This window comes from Leguminivora glycinivorella, unplaced genomic scaffold (genome assembly GCF_023078275.1).
Source record: "Leguminivora glycinivorella isolate SPB_JAAS2020 unplaced genomic scaffold, LegGlyc_1.1 Scaffold6, whole genome shotgun sequence".
NCBI lineage: Eukaryota > Metazoa > Arthropoda > Insecta > Lepidoptera > Tortricidae > Leguminivora > Leguminivora glycinivorella.
Window position 1 is genome coordinate 1219621 of NW_025952831.1, and position 21078 is coordinate 1240698.

Genomic DNA, 21078 nt, shown 5'->3' on the forward strand with positions numbered 1-21078 from the left:
AACTTATTTTAAATACTACGTTAATCTTTCTTTTATGCGCCTTATCTAGCCCCCTTTTCGTTACTCTTAAGGGTAACAAGAAAACCCTAACCCAACTTATTTTAAATACTACGTTTATCATACTCATACTCATACTCATACTCATTTATTTATAATATTGTTACATATTACACGTCACAATTGATTTAGGTACATAGTTATTATATGGTATATTAAAATTAAAATTATTATATTAGTATTCGTAGTTTGATATGTCGAAATATGGTAATACATTTTTAAATAACATTAAGGACCATTGAGCATTATATAATATTAGAATAGAATGGATACAATGTTTTGTGACTGTTAATTAGATAGTTAATTAAATAATTTAAAAGATGTAGAATTCATTCATGTCATAAAAGGCGTGGGCGATAAGCCATTTTTTTAACGCTCGTGTGAATTGGTTCGAAGATTCTATACAGGTAATGTCTTCGGGAAGTTTGTTAAAAATCTTGGGACCTTGTACCTGCATAGTCTTGGAGGACTTACTCAGACGACAACTGGGGAGGAGCAGGCGTTCTTTGCTTCCTAGACGGGTTCGTGTTAGCTTGCTTGTATTAAATGTATGTCTGTATGTGTGTACGTGTTTGGCGATGTTAAAAATGTATTGTGATGTGAGTGTTAAAATGTTATTGCTTATAAAAAGTTGTTTTGCTGGTGATCCGGGGGGAGCGAAAGATATTATTCTTATCGCCCGTTTTTGTAAAATCTTTCTTTTATGCGGGGGCCTTCGCGCCCCGATCCCCCCTTTGTTTGCTCTTAAAGATCACAATAAAACGCTAAACAAACTTATTTTAAATACAACGTTGATCTTTCTTTTATGCGGGGGCTTCGCCCCCCGAGCCCCCCTTTGTTTGCTCTTAAAGGTCACAAGAAAACGCTAACCCAACTTATTTTAAATACAACGTTAATCTTTCTTTTATGCGGGGGCTTCGCCCCCCGAGCCACCCTTTTCGTTACTCTTAAGGGTAACAAGAAAACCCTAACCCAACTTATTTTAAATACAACGTTTATCTTTCTTTTATGCGGGGGGCTTCGCCCCCCGAGCCCCCCTTTGTTTGCTCTTAAAGGTCACAAGAAAACGCTAACCCAACTTATCTTAAATACTACGTTGATCTTTCTTTCATGAGGGGGGGCTTCGCCCCCTGAGCCCCCCTTTGTTTGCTCTTAAAGGTCACAAGAAAACGCTAACCCAACTTATTTTAAATACTACGTTAATCTTTCTTTTATGCGAGGGCTTCGCCCCCGAGCCCCCCCTTTTCGTTATTCTTAAGGGTAACAAGAAAACCCTAACCCAACTTATTTTAAATACAACGTTTATCTTTCTTTTATGCGGGGGCTTCGCCCCCCGAGCCCCCCTTTGTTTGCTCTTAAAGGTCACAAGAAAACGCTAACCCAACTTATTTTAAATACTACGTTGATCTTTCTTTTATGCGGGGGCTTCGCCCCCGAGCCCCCCTTTTCGTTACTCTTAAGGGTCACAAGAAAACCCTAACCCAACTTATTTTAAATACTACGTTGATCTTTCTTTTATGCAGGGGGCTTCGCCCCCCGAGCCCCCCTTTTCGTAACTCTTAAAGGTCACAAGAAAACCCTAAACCAACTTATTTTAAATACAACGTTGATCTTTTTTCATGCGGGGGCTTCGCCCCCGAGCCCCCCTTTGTTTGCTCTTAAAGGTCACAAGAAAACGCTAACCCAACTTATTTTAAATACTACGTTAATCTTTCTTTTATGCGGGGGCTTCGCCCCCCGAGCCCCCCTTTTCGTTACTCTTAAGGGTAACAAGAAAACCCTAACCCAACTTATTTTAAATACAACGTTTATCTTTCTTTTATGCGGGGGGCTTCGCCCCCCGAGCCCCCCTTTTCGTTACTCTTAAGGGTAACAAGAAAACCCTAACCCAACTTATTTTAAATACAACGTTTATCTTTCTTTCATGCGGGGGGCTTCGCCCCCCGAGCCCCCCTTTGTTTGCTCTTAAAGGTCACAAGAAAACGCTAACCCAACTTATTTTAAATACTACGTTGATCTTTCTTTTATGCGGGCGGGCTTCGCCCCCCGAGCCTCTTTTTCGTTACTCTTAAGGGTCACAAGAAAACCCTAACCCAACTTATTTTAAATACTACGTTGATCTTTCTTTTATGCGGGGGGCTTGGCCCCCGAGCCCCCTTTTCGTAACTCTTAAAGGTCACAAGAAAACCCTAAACCAACTTATTTTAAATACAACGTTGATCTTTCTTTCATGCGGGGGCTTCGCCCCCGAGCCCCCTTTTCTTTACTCTTAAGGATCACAAGAAAACCTTAACCCAACTTATTTTAAATACAACGTTGATCTTTCTTTTATGCGGGGGCTTCGCCCCCAAGCCCCCTTTGTTTGCTCTGAAAGGTCACAAGAAAACGCTAACCCAACTTATTTTAAATACTACGTTGATCTTTCTTTCATGCTTCCCCCTCGAGCCCCCCCTTTTTTTTTTCTGTTCTTATCTTCCAGCACCATCATCAGGCCTTGAAACCTAATCGTAGTCATAGTTCATTACAAGACTTTTCTAAGAAGCCCAAAAACAGCTATGATACGATGTTCCATCATGTAGTTCCAGTTCATATCTTCCGGCTCCATCATCAGACCTTGAAACCTAATCGTAGTCAAAGTTCATTACAAGACTTTTCTAAGAAACCCTAAAACAGCTATGATACGATGTTCCATCATGTAGTTCCAGTTCATATCTTTCGGCTCCATCATCAGACCTTGAAACCTAATCGTAGTCAAAGTTCATTACAAGACTTTTCTAAGAAACCCAAAAACAGCTATGATACGATGTTCCATCATGTAGTTCCAGTTCATATCTTTCGGCTTCATCATCAGACCTTGAAACCTAATTGTAGTCAAAGTTCATTACAAGACTTTTCTAAGAAACCCAAAAACGGCTATGATACGATGTTCCATCATGTAGTTCCAGTTCATATCTTCCGACTCCATCATCAGATCAGCTCAACAGTACCATATTATTGTATTGTCATCGGAACTACATATAGCTGCCAATTTTCATTACGCTACGACTCCTGGAAGATGGTTAAATTACTTCCTTAGATTCCATTACATACATAGTTACATACACGACGACCTAATAAAAGCGTGTTAATTACATTCATTTCTATTGAACACGTAAGTAAATGATATTACCTTTGATTATTTGATATTGGAATTTCAAACGACAATTTATTAATTAGTGGTAATTGAGTAGGTAATTGCCACTTATTAATAAATGTCACCAAATCAGTCCTATACTCCACTCTGGTTTTACCATACAGGTAAAAGGATTTATAAAAGTGCTTTTTTTAATTTATTTCTAATGTGATTCGTTCACTAAAACGTATTTAAGCTGGAAATAATGAACTTCAAATTAACAATCTTAGTTCTCCTTTATTTCACATAATACTTACCTACATTTATAATTGGGGTGAGGCTTCAATCCTTTTCCGATCGGAAATGCAACTTAAGCCTAAACCTTAATAAAATGTTGGGTAATTTGCCATTCGGCTGTAAATTAGACCATTTAATATATGTTATAAAAATAGCGATTAATAAATAGTTAGCACCCAAAATATAGTTTAAACCACTGTTGATATAGTAAGGTTAAATGGTGGAAAGTTTATAAATACATATTTAAATGAGATTAAGAAATTTTGTAATTTATTTCCACATGTCAACACCTGAAGTACTACTATTTTTTTACTACTTTTTCGAGGTATTTTCTTATACTTCATAAATCTTTTACATAGTTATACATAACTTTGGCATCATTAAAATCAGAAGCTCCGATTGATTGAATTGATATCGGAATCGTTAGCAAGCTCTTGGTATGTGTAGTGTTTGTCTCCAACTCGTGTTTGAGGATAGAACTTTAGTAAAGGGCACTTCAGACTTACCAAGGGCTTAACACGAAACAGGACGACCGCCCGAAATCCTGAGTTTCAAAAAAAAATTGTCTCATTTTCCTTCCCGTGTGTTAACGTTATTGGAATTATTTTTAATGTGAAAATGTTATTTTATCGCGTTCGACTCCTGTCACACGAGTCGAACACGAGTCGTGTGTGACTTTAAAAATGTGTGCAAAACTCAATAATTCAAAGTGTTATAGTTTTAATTTTAAAATAAAAAAGTAATATTATTTATTGCTTATATTATTTATATTGTGGCGTAGGCGAGAGGCTGGCAACCTGTCACTGCAATGTCACAATTTCGTTTTCTGTCAACCCCTTATTTGCCAAGAGTGGCACTAAAACTTGAGTAGTTTCATGTGCTCTGCCTACCCCTTCATGGGATACAGGCGTGATTGTATGTATGTATGTATGTAATATTACTTATACAACAGTTTACAACTTGTATTTCGAACAGAAGGAAAAAAAACATCTTCACGGCTTCAATATTTAGAATAAATAAATAAATACTTATATACATATTTAGAACAAGGTGATAATTGTATTATATAAATTTCACAGTGCTTGTTGCTAAGCCAAATGAATAATAAATTAAATTCAAAGTCTGAAACTCAAACTTTGAAATTATAAATACGATCCAGTTTTGCTTGTTAAAATCTTAGCCGTCTTTAAACATGAAAGCAATACTCTTTAGTATTTGTCGCGTTAAATACTTGACAAAATATCTAACCTAACTAGAATACTAGGAAAGCGAAAATAATCGTTCGCGAGATATTCGCCGCGTTATATTTTTCTCTTCAATTAAAAAAAACATTAATGGCTGAACAACTATTTAATGACCTTTATTATTTCTTGAGAGCTGAAACTACAAATGATGGAAAGGTGAATTGTGCACACCCGTCCTTATTACATTTATTAAATTAGAAAAAGACATGTGATCTATGTCGCGGCGAGATACTATCGCACCAATAATGCTCTAGCCCTGCTGCAACAAGGCTGGCTTTTCTGAAATTCAAAGGTAGTGTGTTAATTAAATAAGAATTTGCTCAGTTTGTTTGAGGATTAAAAGGATACCTTCATTCAATTCATTCAAATGATGGAATGATTCATTACTAAAACTTAGGCGCCTTAGGGTAGATCTGTTTTAATTACGTTTTCGCGAATAATGTATGCTAAAACGTCAAAAACGAGGGAGACGCGTAACGTTAAAGTTGATTTTGCGAAATTATCTGGCTCCTTATTCGAAGTTAATTTCTACGGCGTTTTCCGGCATGTAGCCAAGAAAACAATATTTGACGGTACTAGTATGATATGCCACTGGCTCTTTCGCACCTTCACAGAAGAGCCATCGAGAGGGATACCTAGCGAGCATCACGATCGCTTTTGCTAATATCGTTTTCTTAGCTCAGTCTCTCTATCGCGTAAATCCGGAAGATCGGTAGAGAGACAAAAACTACAAATATGTGATAAATTGTAATGTTGGCTATGTACCGTCGGTTGAAAATTTTATGGACAGGACTGAAAAAACGCCATGAACCTGATTTAATTTGTTTATGCAATGCTTGCTTTATTTACTCTTCAGAAGCTGCAGAGTTGTTGACGGATCAGAATCGAGTCAAATGAAGGTTGTTGATACAGAAAATAGATTTTATTGTGGTAATTCAGTTTTATGTCTGGTTGACAAATAAGAAATAGTAAGACCAATTTGCTTTTCTAACAAGAAAACTTTTATAGGTATGTACTTAATTTGATTACCTATCTCTATTATGTCGGCTTAAGGTTACATAAATTAAATCTGAGACTTTAAAAGTTTTCGGCTATTTCACGTTTAAAAAAAACTATTAATATCCCTTACTGCTGATTAAGACGTTACGAGAACTCGTATGATTTGATCAGTTCTCGATGTAACTGAAATCGCATGTAAGTTCATACGCCGTATAAATAGTCCCTTCAAATCCGACTAAAGTCTTTGCCTATTTGACTTTTTTTCCTAAGACATGCATGAAATTGTCATATTACTCATATGAGGGTCACGGCTAAAACAGGTGGGCTAGACCAGTCCACAGAGCATTTAATCTTAGGGTTGTGGGTTCGAGCCCCACTGATGGTGATGTAAAAGGCGCTGGTTTTTTAAGTAGTTTATTTGATTAACATCAGAAGCACGTTGGGCGCCAGTTATGTCTATAATCTCAGGGTCGTAAGTTCAAACCCCACGTTGGGTGCCAGTTATGTAAATATGCTCAGGGTCGTGGGTTCGAGTTCCACGTCAGGCGCCCATTGTACCAATAATCCCAGGGTAGTGGGTTTGAGCCCCACATTGGGCGCCAGCTACGTCAATGATCTCAGGATCGTGGGTTCTAGCCCCACGTTGGGCGCCAGTTATGTCAATATGCTCATGGTCGTGAGTTCTAGCCCCACGTTGGGCGCCAGATATGTCAATTATCTCAGGGTCATGGGTTCGAGGTCCGCGTCAGGCGTCAATTATATCAATAATCTCAGGGTCGAGGGTTTGAGACTTTGAGTTCCACCTTTGGTGACAGTTATGCCAATAGTCTCAGGGTTATGGGTTCAAGTTCCGTGTTGGGCGCCAGTTATGTCAATAAGCTGAGTCGTTGGTTCAAGTCCCAGTTGGGTGCCAGTATTGTATATAATCTCAGGGCCGTGGGTTCGTGTTCCGCCTTGGGCGTACGTTTTGTCAATAATCTCAGGGTCGTGGGTTCGAGTCTCACATTGGGCGCCAGTTATGTCAAGTCGTGGGTTGGAGTCCCTCGTTAGGTGCTAGTTATGTGAATAACGAGTCTCACTTTGACTGCCAGCTATGTCAATAAGCTCAGGGTCTTGGGTTCGAGTCCCATGTTGGGCGCCAGTTATGTCAATATTCTCAGGATCGTGGGTTTCAGCCCCACGTTGGGCGCCAGTTATGTCTATAATCTCAAGGTCGTGAGTTCGACCCGAGCTCCACGTTGGGCGCCAGCTATGTCAATGTGCTCAGGGTCGTGGGTTCGATTCGAGTCCCAAGTTGGGCGCCAGTCATGATAATAGCCTATAATAATAGGTCGTAGGTTCAAGTCCTCAGTTGGGTGCCAGTTATGTCACGTCTATTTTAGTATATACCAGGCTGCAGCCGGCTCATGACATAATACCTGGTGATGGAATGATGAAATAAACACAAATAGATTATAAAACGTATTTATTGCACAGTAAGCGATAACAGTCCATGGACCACTGGAACACCAGAAGGGTTAGAAGTGTGGTTGCTGGCGTTTAAGAGGGGTGTACGCTCGTTTCTTCAAGGTTGCATCGGTTTAGAAATACTCGTACCGCTCATTCTTCGGTGACAGTTCATTCTACAGTTTAACCTTTTCTAATATAAACATTTCAATTCATAAAAATTCGATGGGCGAGACCAACTCGCCCTTCGTTTTGTAGTATCTCTAATATCTACCCACACGGTCGTATATCAGACAGGGTGGAAAGCGATGTGTATAAATATTCTGTATTTCAGCGGGCAGTTAAAGGTTGTGGCAATGGGTTAAGAATTTCACCATCCCCTTTTCTCCCGTGGGTGTCGTAGCAGTCAATTTTGTGAAATGGGTTAAATTATGGTGTGGGCGATGGGCATGCAACCTGTTACTGCAATTATGTATATGTATAAATAAATATCACGGTTTTGTTTTGTTTCAACCAATTTATTGCTACGAGTTGCACTGAAACTCGAGCAGTTTCATGTGCTCTGGTTACCCCTTTCGGGAATACAGGTGTGACTTTATGTATGTATATTGCATATGTAGTGGGCTTCCAATTGTTCTATATTATACAAGTACGGGTACCAGGAAACCGTGTATCGGCAGCATTTCCTAGACTTGCATAGTCCGAACGATAATAATATATCTGGGGCACAGTAGTGCCCCCGCCAAGACGAATCAAGCCAAGTGTACTTATTCGCTTGTCTTGTCTTAATGACAGTGTCAAGTAACTAAACAACAAAACACAAAATCAATATGTGTAAGAACGACCTATAATATTTATTCATTTTATTATTCACTGTCTCCATACAATAAACGTCATTTTCCGTGAATTTTACGTAAACTCAAGTATTTCGTCACACTCAACTTGCCACATTAAAGTGACATTAAAGTTTGTCGCCAAAAGCTCTCACAAAAGGAAAACTTTTGATTTAATTATCTCGGGGTAACCTTTTAGGGCAAGACGGTTGACTACATCTGGGGGCACGGTTGTGCCCCCGCCAAGACGAGCCTTTATGCAAATCTTTAGGAAACTTTGTAGACGACGGAACTACCAACAGTACCAACCTCCGTGCTGGCAGTCTGGCCAGTAAAGATACCGCTGCCATCGCACGTCTTTTGATTATACTTGTAAGCACTTATTTTTTCGCGGTTCTGAGCTGTCAACAAGGCACAAATGTTTTACTTAGCATATTTGTTGTAAGTAATTATGAGGCTATCCAACAAAATAAACGCTTAGATATAAACTTGGCTCTATTTGAAGCTTTACAACGTATTGACAGTGCGAGCCGTACCTAATGTTCTTCATCTTGGCAACATTTTACATAAAATTAATTTTAATGGGTTTAATGTTCACGCTCTGTTCATGTTTAAAATTAATATCGAATTTGATGGAAAATATAAAATATGACTCGAATCAGCTTTCTCGCGGCGAGGCGTACAACAACACGATTAATTAAAGAAAATGTTACTAAATTAACCAATTAATATACTAGCAGAGTACTTAATAAATGTTATGGTATAAAGCTTCTGCTTATAATAAATTTTAAATGTTTTGAAACTTGAAAGTCTACCAATCAACATACATAACAACCTATTTAATATATTGAAACTATATCTAGATAGTAGATACATTAATACATTTGAATAGGGGCCGAATACGACATATTTTGTACTAACATCGTTACTTACCTGTGAGTATTCATTATTTTTGTGTTGTTATAATTCTCTTAATTGTTCACTTAACGAGGCATTTTTATATTTTCGTTGACTTCCACCTACAAAAATTGACGCGCAAAAGCTGCAAGCTGTGAGTAGGTACGACGACGTTTAGATTGAGTACGTGTGGCACGCTAAGTACCCATTAAACGAAATCGCGAAAATAAATTTGACTGTTGCATAGAAATGGGTAGCATCACGTCATTCTAAATGTATGAAACAACCACAATTGTTTCGCGATTTTAGCATTGGTCCTAATAAAAGTTGTTCATTATGACCTCATAAGTCACTATTCAAAGTTTGGCTAATACTTACAAAATCCCGGCTGAATACAATCTGGGTGTACCTATTCAAGTCAAGAGTGAATATTTAGGCTATTACTGAACTTTATAGAATAGAATAGAATAGAATTTCTTTATTTGCCAGAATACGTATGGTACAGGATGATAACAGGTTTTTATAATTATCAGTATTCAGTCGAAAACACGACATGCAAATAATTGACAATATTAAATTTTACAACAATAATACAAAACTCATAAATTAAAACATAATATGTTTGGTAGGTTTTTTACATAATAAAAAGGCATCCACTTATAAATAATAGTACGATACGAGAAAAAAAAATACAACTGTCAGAAAGTTATTAATACTAGCCGTTTTTAAAATTAAAAAATATACAAAATGGAAGTCATGAATTAATAATTAAAAATTGTAAAAGTTAAATGTCAAGAAACGTACCTATACAATGTGAAACTACTACTTGTTTAATAATTTATGTTCTAATGTTTCTTTTAATCAGGTGTGACTAGGGTCAATCACTGGCCAGTTTATATAAAAAAAGCAACCTGTTTATGAAATCTGTGGTACAGACACAAACATAGATTACTGTTTTGTGCCTGTACCGAGCATTTAGATGATAAGTTAAATGAAGCTATTGTCCACGCATGTAGGGGTGGACAGAATATCTTGGGGTCGTGGATGAGGTGAGTTAAATGACACTCGTAGTCCAGTACATGCACGTATAATGATTAGGTGTGATACATAGTTAGTAGAATATCACTGATTTTAAGCGGACGGGCGCGGCCGTCCGTCGCAAGATTGCTGAGCGAATTGAAGTACCGCCCCCACTTTACCGCGCCGCGCACTATGCGTTGCGCCGGCGACGGCTCCCGAAGATGCCCGAACAAAGACGAGGCGTCAACAGCTATATTTAAACTACAAATCACGCAGAAAGGTAATTATGCTTGATTTGCAGTAAGGACAATTTCCTGTTTGAATTTCAGATGATACCGTCCGCACAAATTAGATGACCCATTTTCATTAACCTGTGTGGCAACCATGAATTTTTAAAACTCTTGAGCGTGAACGTGGAGGAAAATAGCAGTTTTTACGTTTGATTAACAAAAATGTCTGCAGTTGATGACACTAGGTTTAATTTTTTTTAAGCGCTGTGGTGACCTAGCGGTAAGAGCGTGCGAATTTCGATCCGGAGGCGGAGGTCGCGGGTTCGAACCCCGGCAATGAGTTTTTCGGAACTTAGGTATGTGCGAAATGTCATTTGATATTTGCCGGTCGGTTTTCGGTGAAGGAAAACATCGTGAGGCAACCGAACTAATTCCAATAAGCCCTAGTTATTCTTCGGGTTGGAAGGTCAGACGTCAGTCGCTTTCGCAAAACTAGTGCCTACGCCAAATCTTGGGATTAGTTGTCAAAGCAGACCCGGATGAAGATCACATTTGCTGTTAAAAAGTCTCATTTCATCTACGTGTACTGAGGAATACAGTAGTATTTAGTTCCCAAGGGAGTTATGAATTTAGTTTAAGTCCCAATGTGGTGGAAAATTTCGCTGGCTTGGTTGAAGTCAAGTCAAGAATGAACAGGCATCTCCTGGGCGAGCTCACTCCATCGTAGGCCACGTTATTGCCTTTGGCTAGTCTCTGGCCAAGAGTATGCCCATTTATAATAAAAAAAAGTCTTGGTGGTTGGTGGCTTAGTAGGCAGAGCGCCGGAGCATCGATCCAGAAGTCGTGTGGTTCAGTTTCACCATACAATGAATATCATTATCCACCTTTACGCTGTCGAGTTACACATTAAAATCTCATAGTAGTCAGTGGTCGGATCTTCAAAGATTGTTTACGTTTACTTCGATTTACGATTTGGCAATCAAATTACGAATTACATCATTAATTTACACTAGGATTGTTATTTTTATACTATATTTAGGTTAATACTACCAAATCGTTTAAACTTTGTAATTGTTTGAAAAACACTTTTTTCTTTTACGTTCATTGAAGCATCCTGTATTTCTTTTGGTACATGGTATGCTTTATAATAGTGTATACGATGGCATAAGGTTACTTAGATCTTGCCACCAAATACAGAAGGCTCACTCCTTTGACGTTCACAAAATGCCGCCTAAATTCTTACCTACATTAACAAACGGACCGCACGCGAGAAGCCGACATTGAACTCTATTGTGCCGCGCGAAGGTCATCATCACTGAATGGGCCGCGAACTCGCGGCCACCGGCATGTACTTGTAGCGCGATAGAATCGCTGAGTGAGCCGCCCCTGATCTTGCTTATAAACATCAATTATTTTAACTATAAGACTCCCGTGAGACTCATTACATATTTAAAAATATTTTAAGCGGGTGCTCACGTATTAAGTCGATATAGCGTTCGACATGTTTTGATCCAATAGTAAAGTAAAGTAAAGTAAAATTCTTTATTTGCATTAAATGTGGTTAAAAATAGGTATCATAATAATTGCAAGTATCACACATTTAGCCTTATTTATAGCATGCAAAAATTTCAACTTAAACCTAAAATATTTATTTACATTTCATGCAACAACACAGAAATGAAAGTAGTTTACAATAGTAAAAAGTACTTACAAAAATTTAAATTGATAAAATTGAATGTCATTAGTCAGTTTGGTAGTCAAAAAAATCCTTAATGTTGTAAAAATTATTATTCAATAGCCAATTATGCAATGTCCGTTTGAATATTTTTATGTTACAAATTTCTTTAATATCTAATGGTAATTGATTGAATACTTTAATTGTCATTACATGGCAGTTATTTTTGAATAAAGCACTTTTACACATTGGTCCCATTAATCTTGTAGGGTCTCTGCAACGCAACCTTGGGTTTGTAACTTGTTTTGTAAATAAATTAGGATTCGACTTTACAAAAATTCCAATTTCTAAAATGTACATACTAGTTAGAGTCAGTAATTTAAGTTTTTTAAATAGAGGTCTACAAGATTGTAAAGGTCCTTTCCCACATATAGCTCTAATACATTTTTTCTGGCTTATAAATACCTTGCTTATGTCAGTTGAGTTTCCCCAAATAATCAGTCCGAACCTTAGCAATGAAGCAACATAACCGTGATAGGCTATGACAGCGGTTTTTTCGTCAGATACTCGTTGTAAACGCCTCAGAGCATATGAGAATTTCTCTAATCTAATACATAAGGTGTCAATATGTGATTTCCAACTACAACATCGATCTAAGATTAATCCAAGAAAACGTGTTTCAGTATCTTCTTCTAACCTATGTCCTTTACAAGTGATATCTAAATTAGACGTGTTAGCTTTAATGTTACAGAACTGTATGTACTTAGTTTTACTTATATTTATCGTCAAATTATTTAATTCTAACCAATTCCTAACAGAGTCAATAGTTGCATTAATCCTAGACATATACATAATTTTATCGAGATTTTCATCTGGTATCAGTATAGAAATGTCATCAGCAAATAGAACCGTCTTATAACTACTAGTCTTTGGCAAGTCATTAATGTAAAAAATTTCGAGGACCATTCTCAAGAGTAGCGAGCCCGCCTTTACATGTCATGTCAGTATGCGTCGCGCTCTCGACATGTAAAGGCGGGGTCGCTACTCTTGAGAAAGGTCCTCGAAATTGGATCGAAACATGTCGAACGCTATATCGACTTAATACGTGAGTAACTCGCATAAAATATTTTTAAATATCAATGATTTTAACGGCAATACATTTAGTTTGACAGTTATAGCTATTGCGTAGGCGATGATTGTACGTTCGATTAACTAGGAGGAAAGCCAAGAGATTTAAGACTCCGTCTGTACAGTGGCGCCATCATTGGCGGGGTTGTATTTTATGTTAAACAATTAATTTTAGAGAGTTTAAAATCAGTTAGCAACGATTTTGAGAGCTTCGCCGGTGCAAAATTAATATTATTCAGAACAGCAACGCACCTACAAACTTTCTGATTTAGCGAGTGTCGGATATCGGGAACTATGTGCAATGAGCCTCCTATACTTATCTTAAAGTTTTATTCAAGTTTATTACGAGTAAGTATATCGCTGTAGAGGCATTTTTCGAGTCATATGATGAGTCTTCATCTGTCTTGATATGAGTGCTCGCGACGGCTACATTTCGTGCACTGCACTCCTATTAAATATTACATTATTAATGTAAAATTATGCCAGCGTAGAGATGTCAGGTAACAACCTTACAATTGCTTAAATACGTTGCGTAAGCGTTTCGTTAGCTCTCCCTATCGCTCTTCTGTAGTGGCGCGACAGAGACAGACTGCGTTTCGATCGCTACGTACCGTCAACGATTGTCACTTCATCTAGTCCGGTATAATTGTGCACAAATGCAAGCCAAGCGTGCAATCTATGCATATAGTGACCGGCAATAACATAGAACAAAAAGAAAGCTGCATAAATATAACGACAAGCTCTTATGACACTCGAAATAAGATTGCGTCAGATATTTTTGCTTCCTCTTTTTGTGCGATGTTATTGTCATCAACCAATCCCATTGTAGCGTTCCAACAAAGCGTATCAAATGGAAATAGGTAGTCACTACAGGTTACCCTATCCTTACTATTTAAATCTTTGTAACCAGCACTAAGCCTGCCTTCATTTAGTTTCCATTGGAGGCCTTCCTCTGCATTGAAAGGAATTCGAATATTCCTAGGAAGGTTTTTAATGCACCATTTGTATAATGATTTATCTTGACGAGTCTACGTACCTGGATATTGTTGTGGAGTATTTTGTGGCTACCGTCATTTGTTTGGTTTTAGAATATGTTACTATATAACCAACCCATCGGGATATTTTGTGCAATTAGATTATTAATATGTTACTAATGTAACAGATCCTTCACTTGCCCGCAAAACGACAAATGAATACGCTTTATTTAACTAATACTAATAACCTAACCACAAAATTAAAATTTTGAAAAACCCCCGACCGCGACATAGTATACTGATTTTCATGAAACATGGCTAAGAACACTCTTGACCAACTCAGCTTTCAGACAGACACAAACACAGACAGACAGACAAACACGTCGTTTTCGCGTCGGGGGTTAATATTGGTAGTAATAACCGATTGTGGTGCTTGCTGTGTCAAGCCCTACGGTCGGTGTCGCGTCACTAGTTGGCGCGGGTGGAGCTGTCAGAGGATCGTCCGCCATTACCGCGTCGTGCTGTGAATTGTCCCAAGCTAGGCTCTGTTTTCTAAGTGTTATGTATTAAAACCTGTATTTCATGATGTCTGGTGTTTTCCCTTTTAACAGGTCAGAAGTGAGATCCGTGAACTACACGTGCGATATATTGTAATTGGCGTAAAAGCCGTATTTGCCTACTCATTATTGTTCACGAAAGTAACGCCGGTTCTTGTGAATTACTATACTTCTGGCGCCATTCATCATTGAATACTGAAAACAGATAATCGGTAAAGCCTTGGTAAGGCATATTTTCGAGAAGAAAAGGTTAAGTAAGTTACTGATGATGCAGTACGTGATTGAAGGCTATGTATGTCGTTATACGACTTGGATACAATACAAAAACTTGGTAGAATTACAGAGTATGGTAAGCTTTATCGTGTAGTTTCAATTGTTGGAACGATGTTCAAGTCACGTAAGTTATAATTTCATATATGTTGTGATAAGTTCAAGAACTGAATGTACTGTATGAGATCTTGAATATCATTAAGCAATCAAGGACAACTTGTGAAAGGTTATGTTATACACTTGTTAAAGAAGAGTTTTTACCTATTGCGCATAAGCAGCAGTCTTAATTCTTACCTTTATTGACATAGACTGATGTCATTAATAATTTTATTGCCATTGACTCTTAGTCTACTCTTCATAATATTCAAAGAACAGTAATAATAATATTGGACTATGAATGCCAACTATGGCAGCTAGATGACTACAATAACATCATAGTCAGGCACCATAATAATTGCCCTGAATCCTAATCATATAAAATCCATTCATCGGTAACAAGCGCAGAAAATTCTGTAGTTGTGTTGGAAATGCTTATGATATTTTATCAGCTAAGGTTTCTGATTTATTATTGAGCTTCATTAGAACACTGTCTAAATCTAATGGTTTTTACCAATATTACTGGATTCTATAATTTAACTTCAAAAAGTATTGCTTATTAATTATCCCATAAGTTACCATTATGAGAGTTCGGTGATTTAATATTGAGTACCTATTATTGTCACTAAAAATATTTTAAGCACTGAATGAAGGTAATTAGTTGAGAACTACCTGTGTGGTGTGTGAATATTACTCCTTGGATGTTATTATTGCAATTAATAATATAATGAAATCTTGAATACCTATTTATGCATTACCGGCATTGCTGTCATGGGTTATTGAACAGCATGTTTCTCTTTTCACAAAATTGAGTGTGTGTGAAGTGTGGCATTATTAATAAAATTATGCAGGCATGTTGGTAATAAATGTAATTTCAGGAAAAGTTGTTGCTTCAATTGTATGTTCACAGAATAAACATGTTATCCTGAGGTTATTATTTACCAGAGAGATGAACAAGAGGGATGGGTGTCTGCCAATCTGCACACCCATAATAGAAGCCTAGTTCCTGCAAAATTATTGCACAAATATGTGTAATATTGTTGTGTGTAAATGGAGGTACATAAAATATAGTAAGCGGGACAAAATTGAACATGGTAAGGTCAAATTATATCATATGAGGTTTCACTTTTATGTGATTGATATCCACATATGTAACTTGAAGTAATAAATAGTAGTTCATGGTTAAAATAATGTCAATTTATTACTGATCAAATATAAAACTCACATACAAATGATTATATGAGCCTCTTGGACTTCCCAAGAGATATTAGTGGACATGGACACTGAATAACTAAAATAGAGCTAATGTGTCAATGTTTTAGAAATAAAATAGAACAGGCTAGCATGACCACCAAGGGCCTGTGATGTACAAGTAGAAGGATTGAGGTGATATGTATTGTTAACAAGATCATGTCACTCATGTCATTGATTTATTATACTGTTTTGCTAGAATGTGGCATACGGATATAAAAGAGTGTGTGAGTTGACTTATCCTCACTTTTGTCATCTTTGAGTCAGGTACCAACTGTTAATGTTGACAGTGCTATATCAGGCAGTAATATGAATGAATAAAATAGACAGGGAACATGATTATGTTATGATTTTTGCAGAACATCTAAATCTTAATTGTTGGTCATATGATGTTGTGATGGAAAATTAATATTTCCTTTTAGTATGAGAGCAAAGTCTTGATTAGTGATGAAAATTATTGGGTTATCTTTAATCACATTGCCCCAGGGTAGATGATACATCTAAGTTCAGCTTCAAGCGTTCATGAGAGAATCAAGTTAATGAGTGAAGGAAAATAATGTTACTTATTTAATTTTGACAAATTATATTTGTATCTAATTTATGTGAAATGTTATATGTTGTTAGAATTCAAAATAGCTTCACATTGCTCCAGCTGCATGATGGGAGTTGTCACCAAACTGTATGGTGCAAGGAATTATTGGCAGTGAAGTAAATATTTGATGAGAAGCAACTGAAGGTAAAATGTTAATGGTTGCCAAGTTTGATGATACAGCATCAAAGACTGACACAAGTTGAGAATTTTTAACTAAAGTTCTTTGTTTGAATAATTTGAAGTATAAAATTGTCAATGTCATGGGACAAGTGCAACGAATGTACTACTAACTGGTAAAAAGATAAATACACAATAAAATATTGATGTATCAATTTGCATAGAACAATTACATGTCTTGAAATGGAAGTGATTTTAATAGAACAATTGATATCTTGGTATAGCTAAACCATGTTGGAATACCTAGAGTCAACACTGTGAGCATGTACATGTTTAAAAAAAAAGATATCAATATTCTTGATAGAGTATCTGAATTGGAGTACCTATCTCATGGTCGTTCATCGGGTTGCATAGGTATCAATCTGTTCGAAGCTGTCATCATTATTACTCCTATAAAATGCTTCATAGATGAGCACAGGTCTCTCTCCTCGAAATTCATATATATAATTAATTCTAAAGAGACAGATAAATTACATTTATAAAAAAAAAAAAATAGTAAGGGTTGAACCTTACCTAAATACGTGCGACTAATCTAAACATAGAATGTTATGGCGAACACAGTTATTGCCTAAGAATTGTGGTTACAGAATATACTGGCAGGAGTCTGCTCGCCTATGCGGCGATGCGAGTCTGCACGCCTGAGCGGCAGTGCCAGTCTGCTCGCCTATGCGGCGGTGCGAGTCTGCACGCCTGAGCGGCGGTGCCAGTCTGCTCGCCTATGCGGCGGTGTGAGTCTGCTCGCCTACGAGGCGGTGCCAGTCTGCTCGCCTATGCGGCGGTGCGAGTCTGCACGCCTGCGAGGCGGTGCAAGTCTGCTCGCCCATGCGGCGGTGCGAGTCTGCCCGCCTACGAGGCGGTGTGAGTCTGCTCGCCTACGAGGCGGTGTGAATCTGCACGCCTGCGAGGCGGTGCAAGTCTGCTCGCCTACGAGGCGGTGCAAGTCTGCTCGCCTACGAGGCGGTGTGAGTCTGCTCGCCTGCGAGGCAGTGTGAGTCTGCACGTACCACGAGCCCGTGAGGATAAACGCTTAGCGAGCCTAGACGTATCAGCTTAGCGAGCCATGATACAAATGATTAACAAACCTGTGAGGAGTGTCAGCTTAGCGAGCTATGACACCAATGCTTAGCGAGCCTGTAAGACGTATCAGCTTAGCGAGCCATGATACGAATGATTAACAAACCTGTGAGGAGTGTCAGCTTAGCGAGCTATGACACCAATGCTTAGCGAGCCTGTAAGACGTATCAGCTTAGCGAGCCATGATACGAATGATTAACAAACCTGTGAGGAGTGTCAGCTTAGCGAGCTATGACACCAATGCTTAGCGAGCCTGTAAGATGTATCAGCTTAGGGAGCCATGATACGAATGATTAACAAACCTGTGAGGAGTGTCAGCTTAGCGAGCTATGACACCAATGCTTAGCGAGCCTGTAAGATGTATCAGCTTAGCGAGCTATGATACGAATGATTAACAAACCTGTGAGGAGTGTCAGCTTAGCGAGCTATGACACCAATGCTTAACGAGCCATGATACGAATATTTCTTAGTGAGCCCAACAAATAAAATTATCTTAGAGCCCATGTTAAGTATCAGCTTAAAGAGCTATGATACCAATGCCTAAAGAGCCCCATAAATATAATTTAATTTAAAGAGATATGAGGTATCAGCTTAAAGAGCTTATGATACTAATGCTTAAAGAGCCCCATATATTTAAATTAGCTTAAAGAGCTATTATACCAATGCTTAAAGAGCTCCCATAAATATAATTTAGTTTAAAGAGATGTGAGGTATCAGCTTAAAGAGCTTATGATACAAATGCTTAAAGAGCCCCATATATCTAAATTAGCTTAAAGAGCCCCATATATAAATTAGCTTAAAGAGCCCCAGGTGTAATTTAGCTCAAAGAGCCCATATATTAATTAGCTTAAAGAGCCCCATATATAATTTAGCTTATAGAGCCTATGTGAGGTATCAGCTTAAAGAGCTTATGATACTAATGCTTTGGGAGCCTATGTGACGTATCAGCTTAAAGAGCTTATGATACAAATTCTTAAAGAGCCCGTGATCTTAATAACTTTAAAGAGATTGTTGTACAAAACTGTTTGTATAGCAACTTAAAGAGCACAAGTTCTTTTGCTGGTTGTTTTTGTTTTAATTATGTTTCTTGATGAAATAATAATAGTTGTCTACATGAAGCTTACTCTAAAAGCAGAGTATTATCTACATGATGTTTTCCTTAAGACAGCCGCCATTAGTCTAACGTCGTGATGTTATCCTTTAGACTTTGATATTTGATTTAATAGGAAGTTGTTTTAAATGTCTATGATCCTTCCTTAAAAGTTGTTGGCTGTGAGTGCGATATTCGCCTACATGATGTTTTCCTTTTAGGCCAAACACTTGACAGTGGATAATATCGCATCAGTTGAAAAAAAAAAATACCACACTAGTATTTAAAGGGCCAACAGTAATAAAATCGTAACTCTGATGTGGCCTCAACATTAGGAGATTACTTTCGAAGTGAGAGATGCCAATTGGTATCGTTTTCGTTTGTCTTAGAAGCTATCGGATATGCTGAGCTCCAATCGGCTGCGACACAAGTATTAACAATAAAACGCACTGAGTCTTGAATTATTAATTTATTTCCACGTAAAATGTATGACAGCACTTAGACCGACGCTGCTACGATCCAGGGCGGTAGCCATCTTCCTTCTCGTCCACCCACTCCGAGCTGTCAGCTCGGGGACGTTCCGAACTACGCTAACAGATCGGCCATTCGACCTTATCCTTTGCCCACAAAGGAAGTCTCCCACGCGTGGGCCACTGAACTCCACCACCAGTCCACCACGCACTTCGCAGCTCAGCTCACCAGTGGCAGTTAGCCCACTAGTCCGCTAACTCTGTGAAACAACCAAATGCATGTGAATGCTTGGCCCGAATGCAAGCCATTGTTCCAAGAGGCTTTTGATCATCCTTCCAGAATACCAAACTCAGATCCGTTTAGGACACTAGTAAGTTGCTCACCAAATTATTGTTCTCGTGAGATACATTCTAGATTTATATTCTATCAGTATAAGTAATACACCGACAAGTCACTTCTAGTGTGTCTAATGTGTCCATATGAGATAAAACGAGAAAACTTATAAGATATTCTCAATCAAGGCTCAACAGACCTCCAAAAAGCTAACGTCAAAGATTATATTCAAGAACCACTTGAAATTAATTCAATCATAAAATTATGATGCATGACTTGCATGACCTTCAGACCAGAAAAGTTATAGGTGCATATGCACCACGCTGTTATAACAAAAACATGGAACGGGCTCACATCTGACGTCAGTGATGTAGAAGATGCGTGCTCCACGCAGGGTCAGCACAAGACACTCGCTCGGCTCGGTGGGCCTCGGCTGTACACCAAGCGCCTACTTAGCTCCACGTCTACGGCAGCCTCCAATGCAAAGATGCGTGCTCCACGCAGGGTCAGCACAAGACACTCGCTCGGCTCGGTGGGCCTCGGCTGTACACCAAGCGCCTAGCTCCACGTCTACGGCCGCCTCCAATCCGAAGCATTTATATGAATCAGCCATTACAGTCTCTCCAATTCTGTAATTCATATTATTAATGTTACACGTGTTCCGTTTTACCACAATGAACAATATGATTTCAGAATAACCGTGCATTTCATAGTCCAACCTGAACTGTGAAACATTATTACAATATACATCTTATAAACGGGCTACAGAACATTACACAAACAGATCATAGTAGTCTGTTGTCTTGTCTCAATACCAATTTTGTATTGGCCAAAGTTAAAGTAGTCAATTAGTCATTGACCCTCAAACATAACTAGGGTACATCTAAACTTTACTCGTAATTAATGTTGTGTTCTGCCTTACCAGCACCATACGTGTTACCGACTATCCTCAATGTTCATCTCAGGCCCATGCCACAAACTCCATCGAGTTCGCAGTCACCGCCACCGCGCAATAGCAGCCGTATCTTGCGACTTCGTCACGAGTGCAGAGAATGACGTTATCCACTTCTCTCAGTCTGGCACACACAGTAGGTACAAAACTTCTCCGTCCAAAGCATCATGGGAGGTAACGCCACACATGGCGTCCTGAAAATAGACGTCACCGCAAGAAGCATCGTGACTACAGACAAGTCGTGATTGACGACCCGAAGGCGTCTTGGAAACAAGCATCACCGCAAAAAGCGTAGTGACTACA

The 21078-nt window shown here is 38.4% G+C and overlaps 2 protein-coding genes across 3 annotated transcripts in view; both read left to right on the forward strand.

Annotated features, from left to right (window-relative positions):
* LOC125242077 (orexin receptor type 2-like) overlaps positions 1-21078 on the forward strand; it is a 252498-nt gene that overhangs the window by 70277 nt on the left and 161143 nt on the right. The gene's annotated exons all lie outside the window — the stretch shown is intronic.
* On the forward strand, positions 14334-19446 carry LOC125242081. 2 transcript variants are annotated; one of them, XM_048150782.1, is made up of 3 exons: positions 14334-14866; positions 15746-17843; positions 19409-19446. In XM_048150782.1, exons 2-3 carry the CDS (start codon positions 17470-17472, stop codon positions 19425-19427), a joined length of 393 nt encoding a protein of 130 aa, XP_048006739.1. In that variant the 5' UTR covers positions 14334-14866; positions 15746-17469; the 3' UTR covers positions 19428-19446. The 2 variants fall into 2 exon arrangements, with proteins under 2 accessions (XP_048006739.1, XP_048006740.1); XM_048150783.1 differs by having other exon boundaries at positions 19412-19440.

Excerpts from the sequence above, each read along its gene's own strand:
- LOC125242081 (XM_048150782.1), top strand. The coding sequence starts at position 17,470 with ATGCGGCGATGCGAGTCTGCACGCCTGAGCGGCAGTGCCAGTCTGCTC.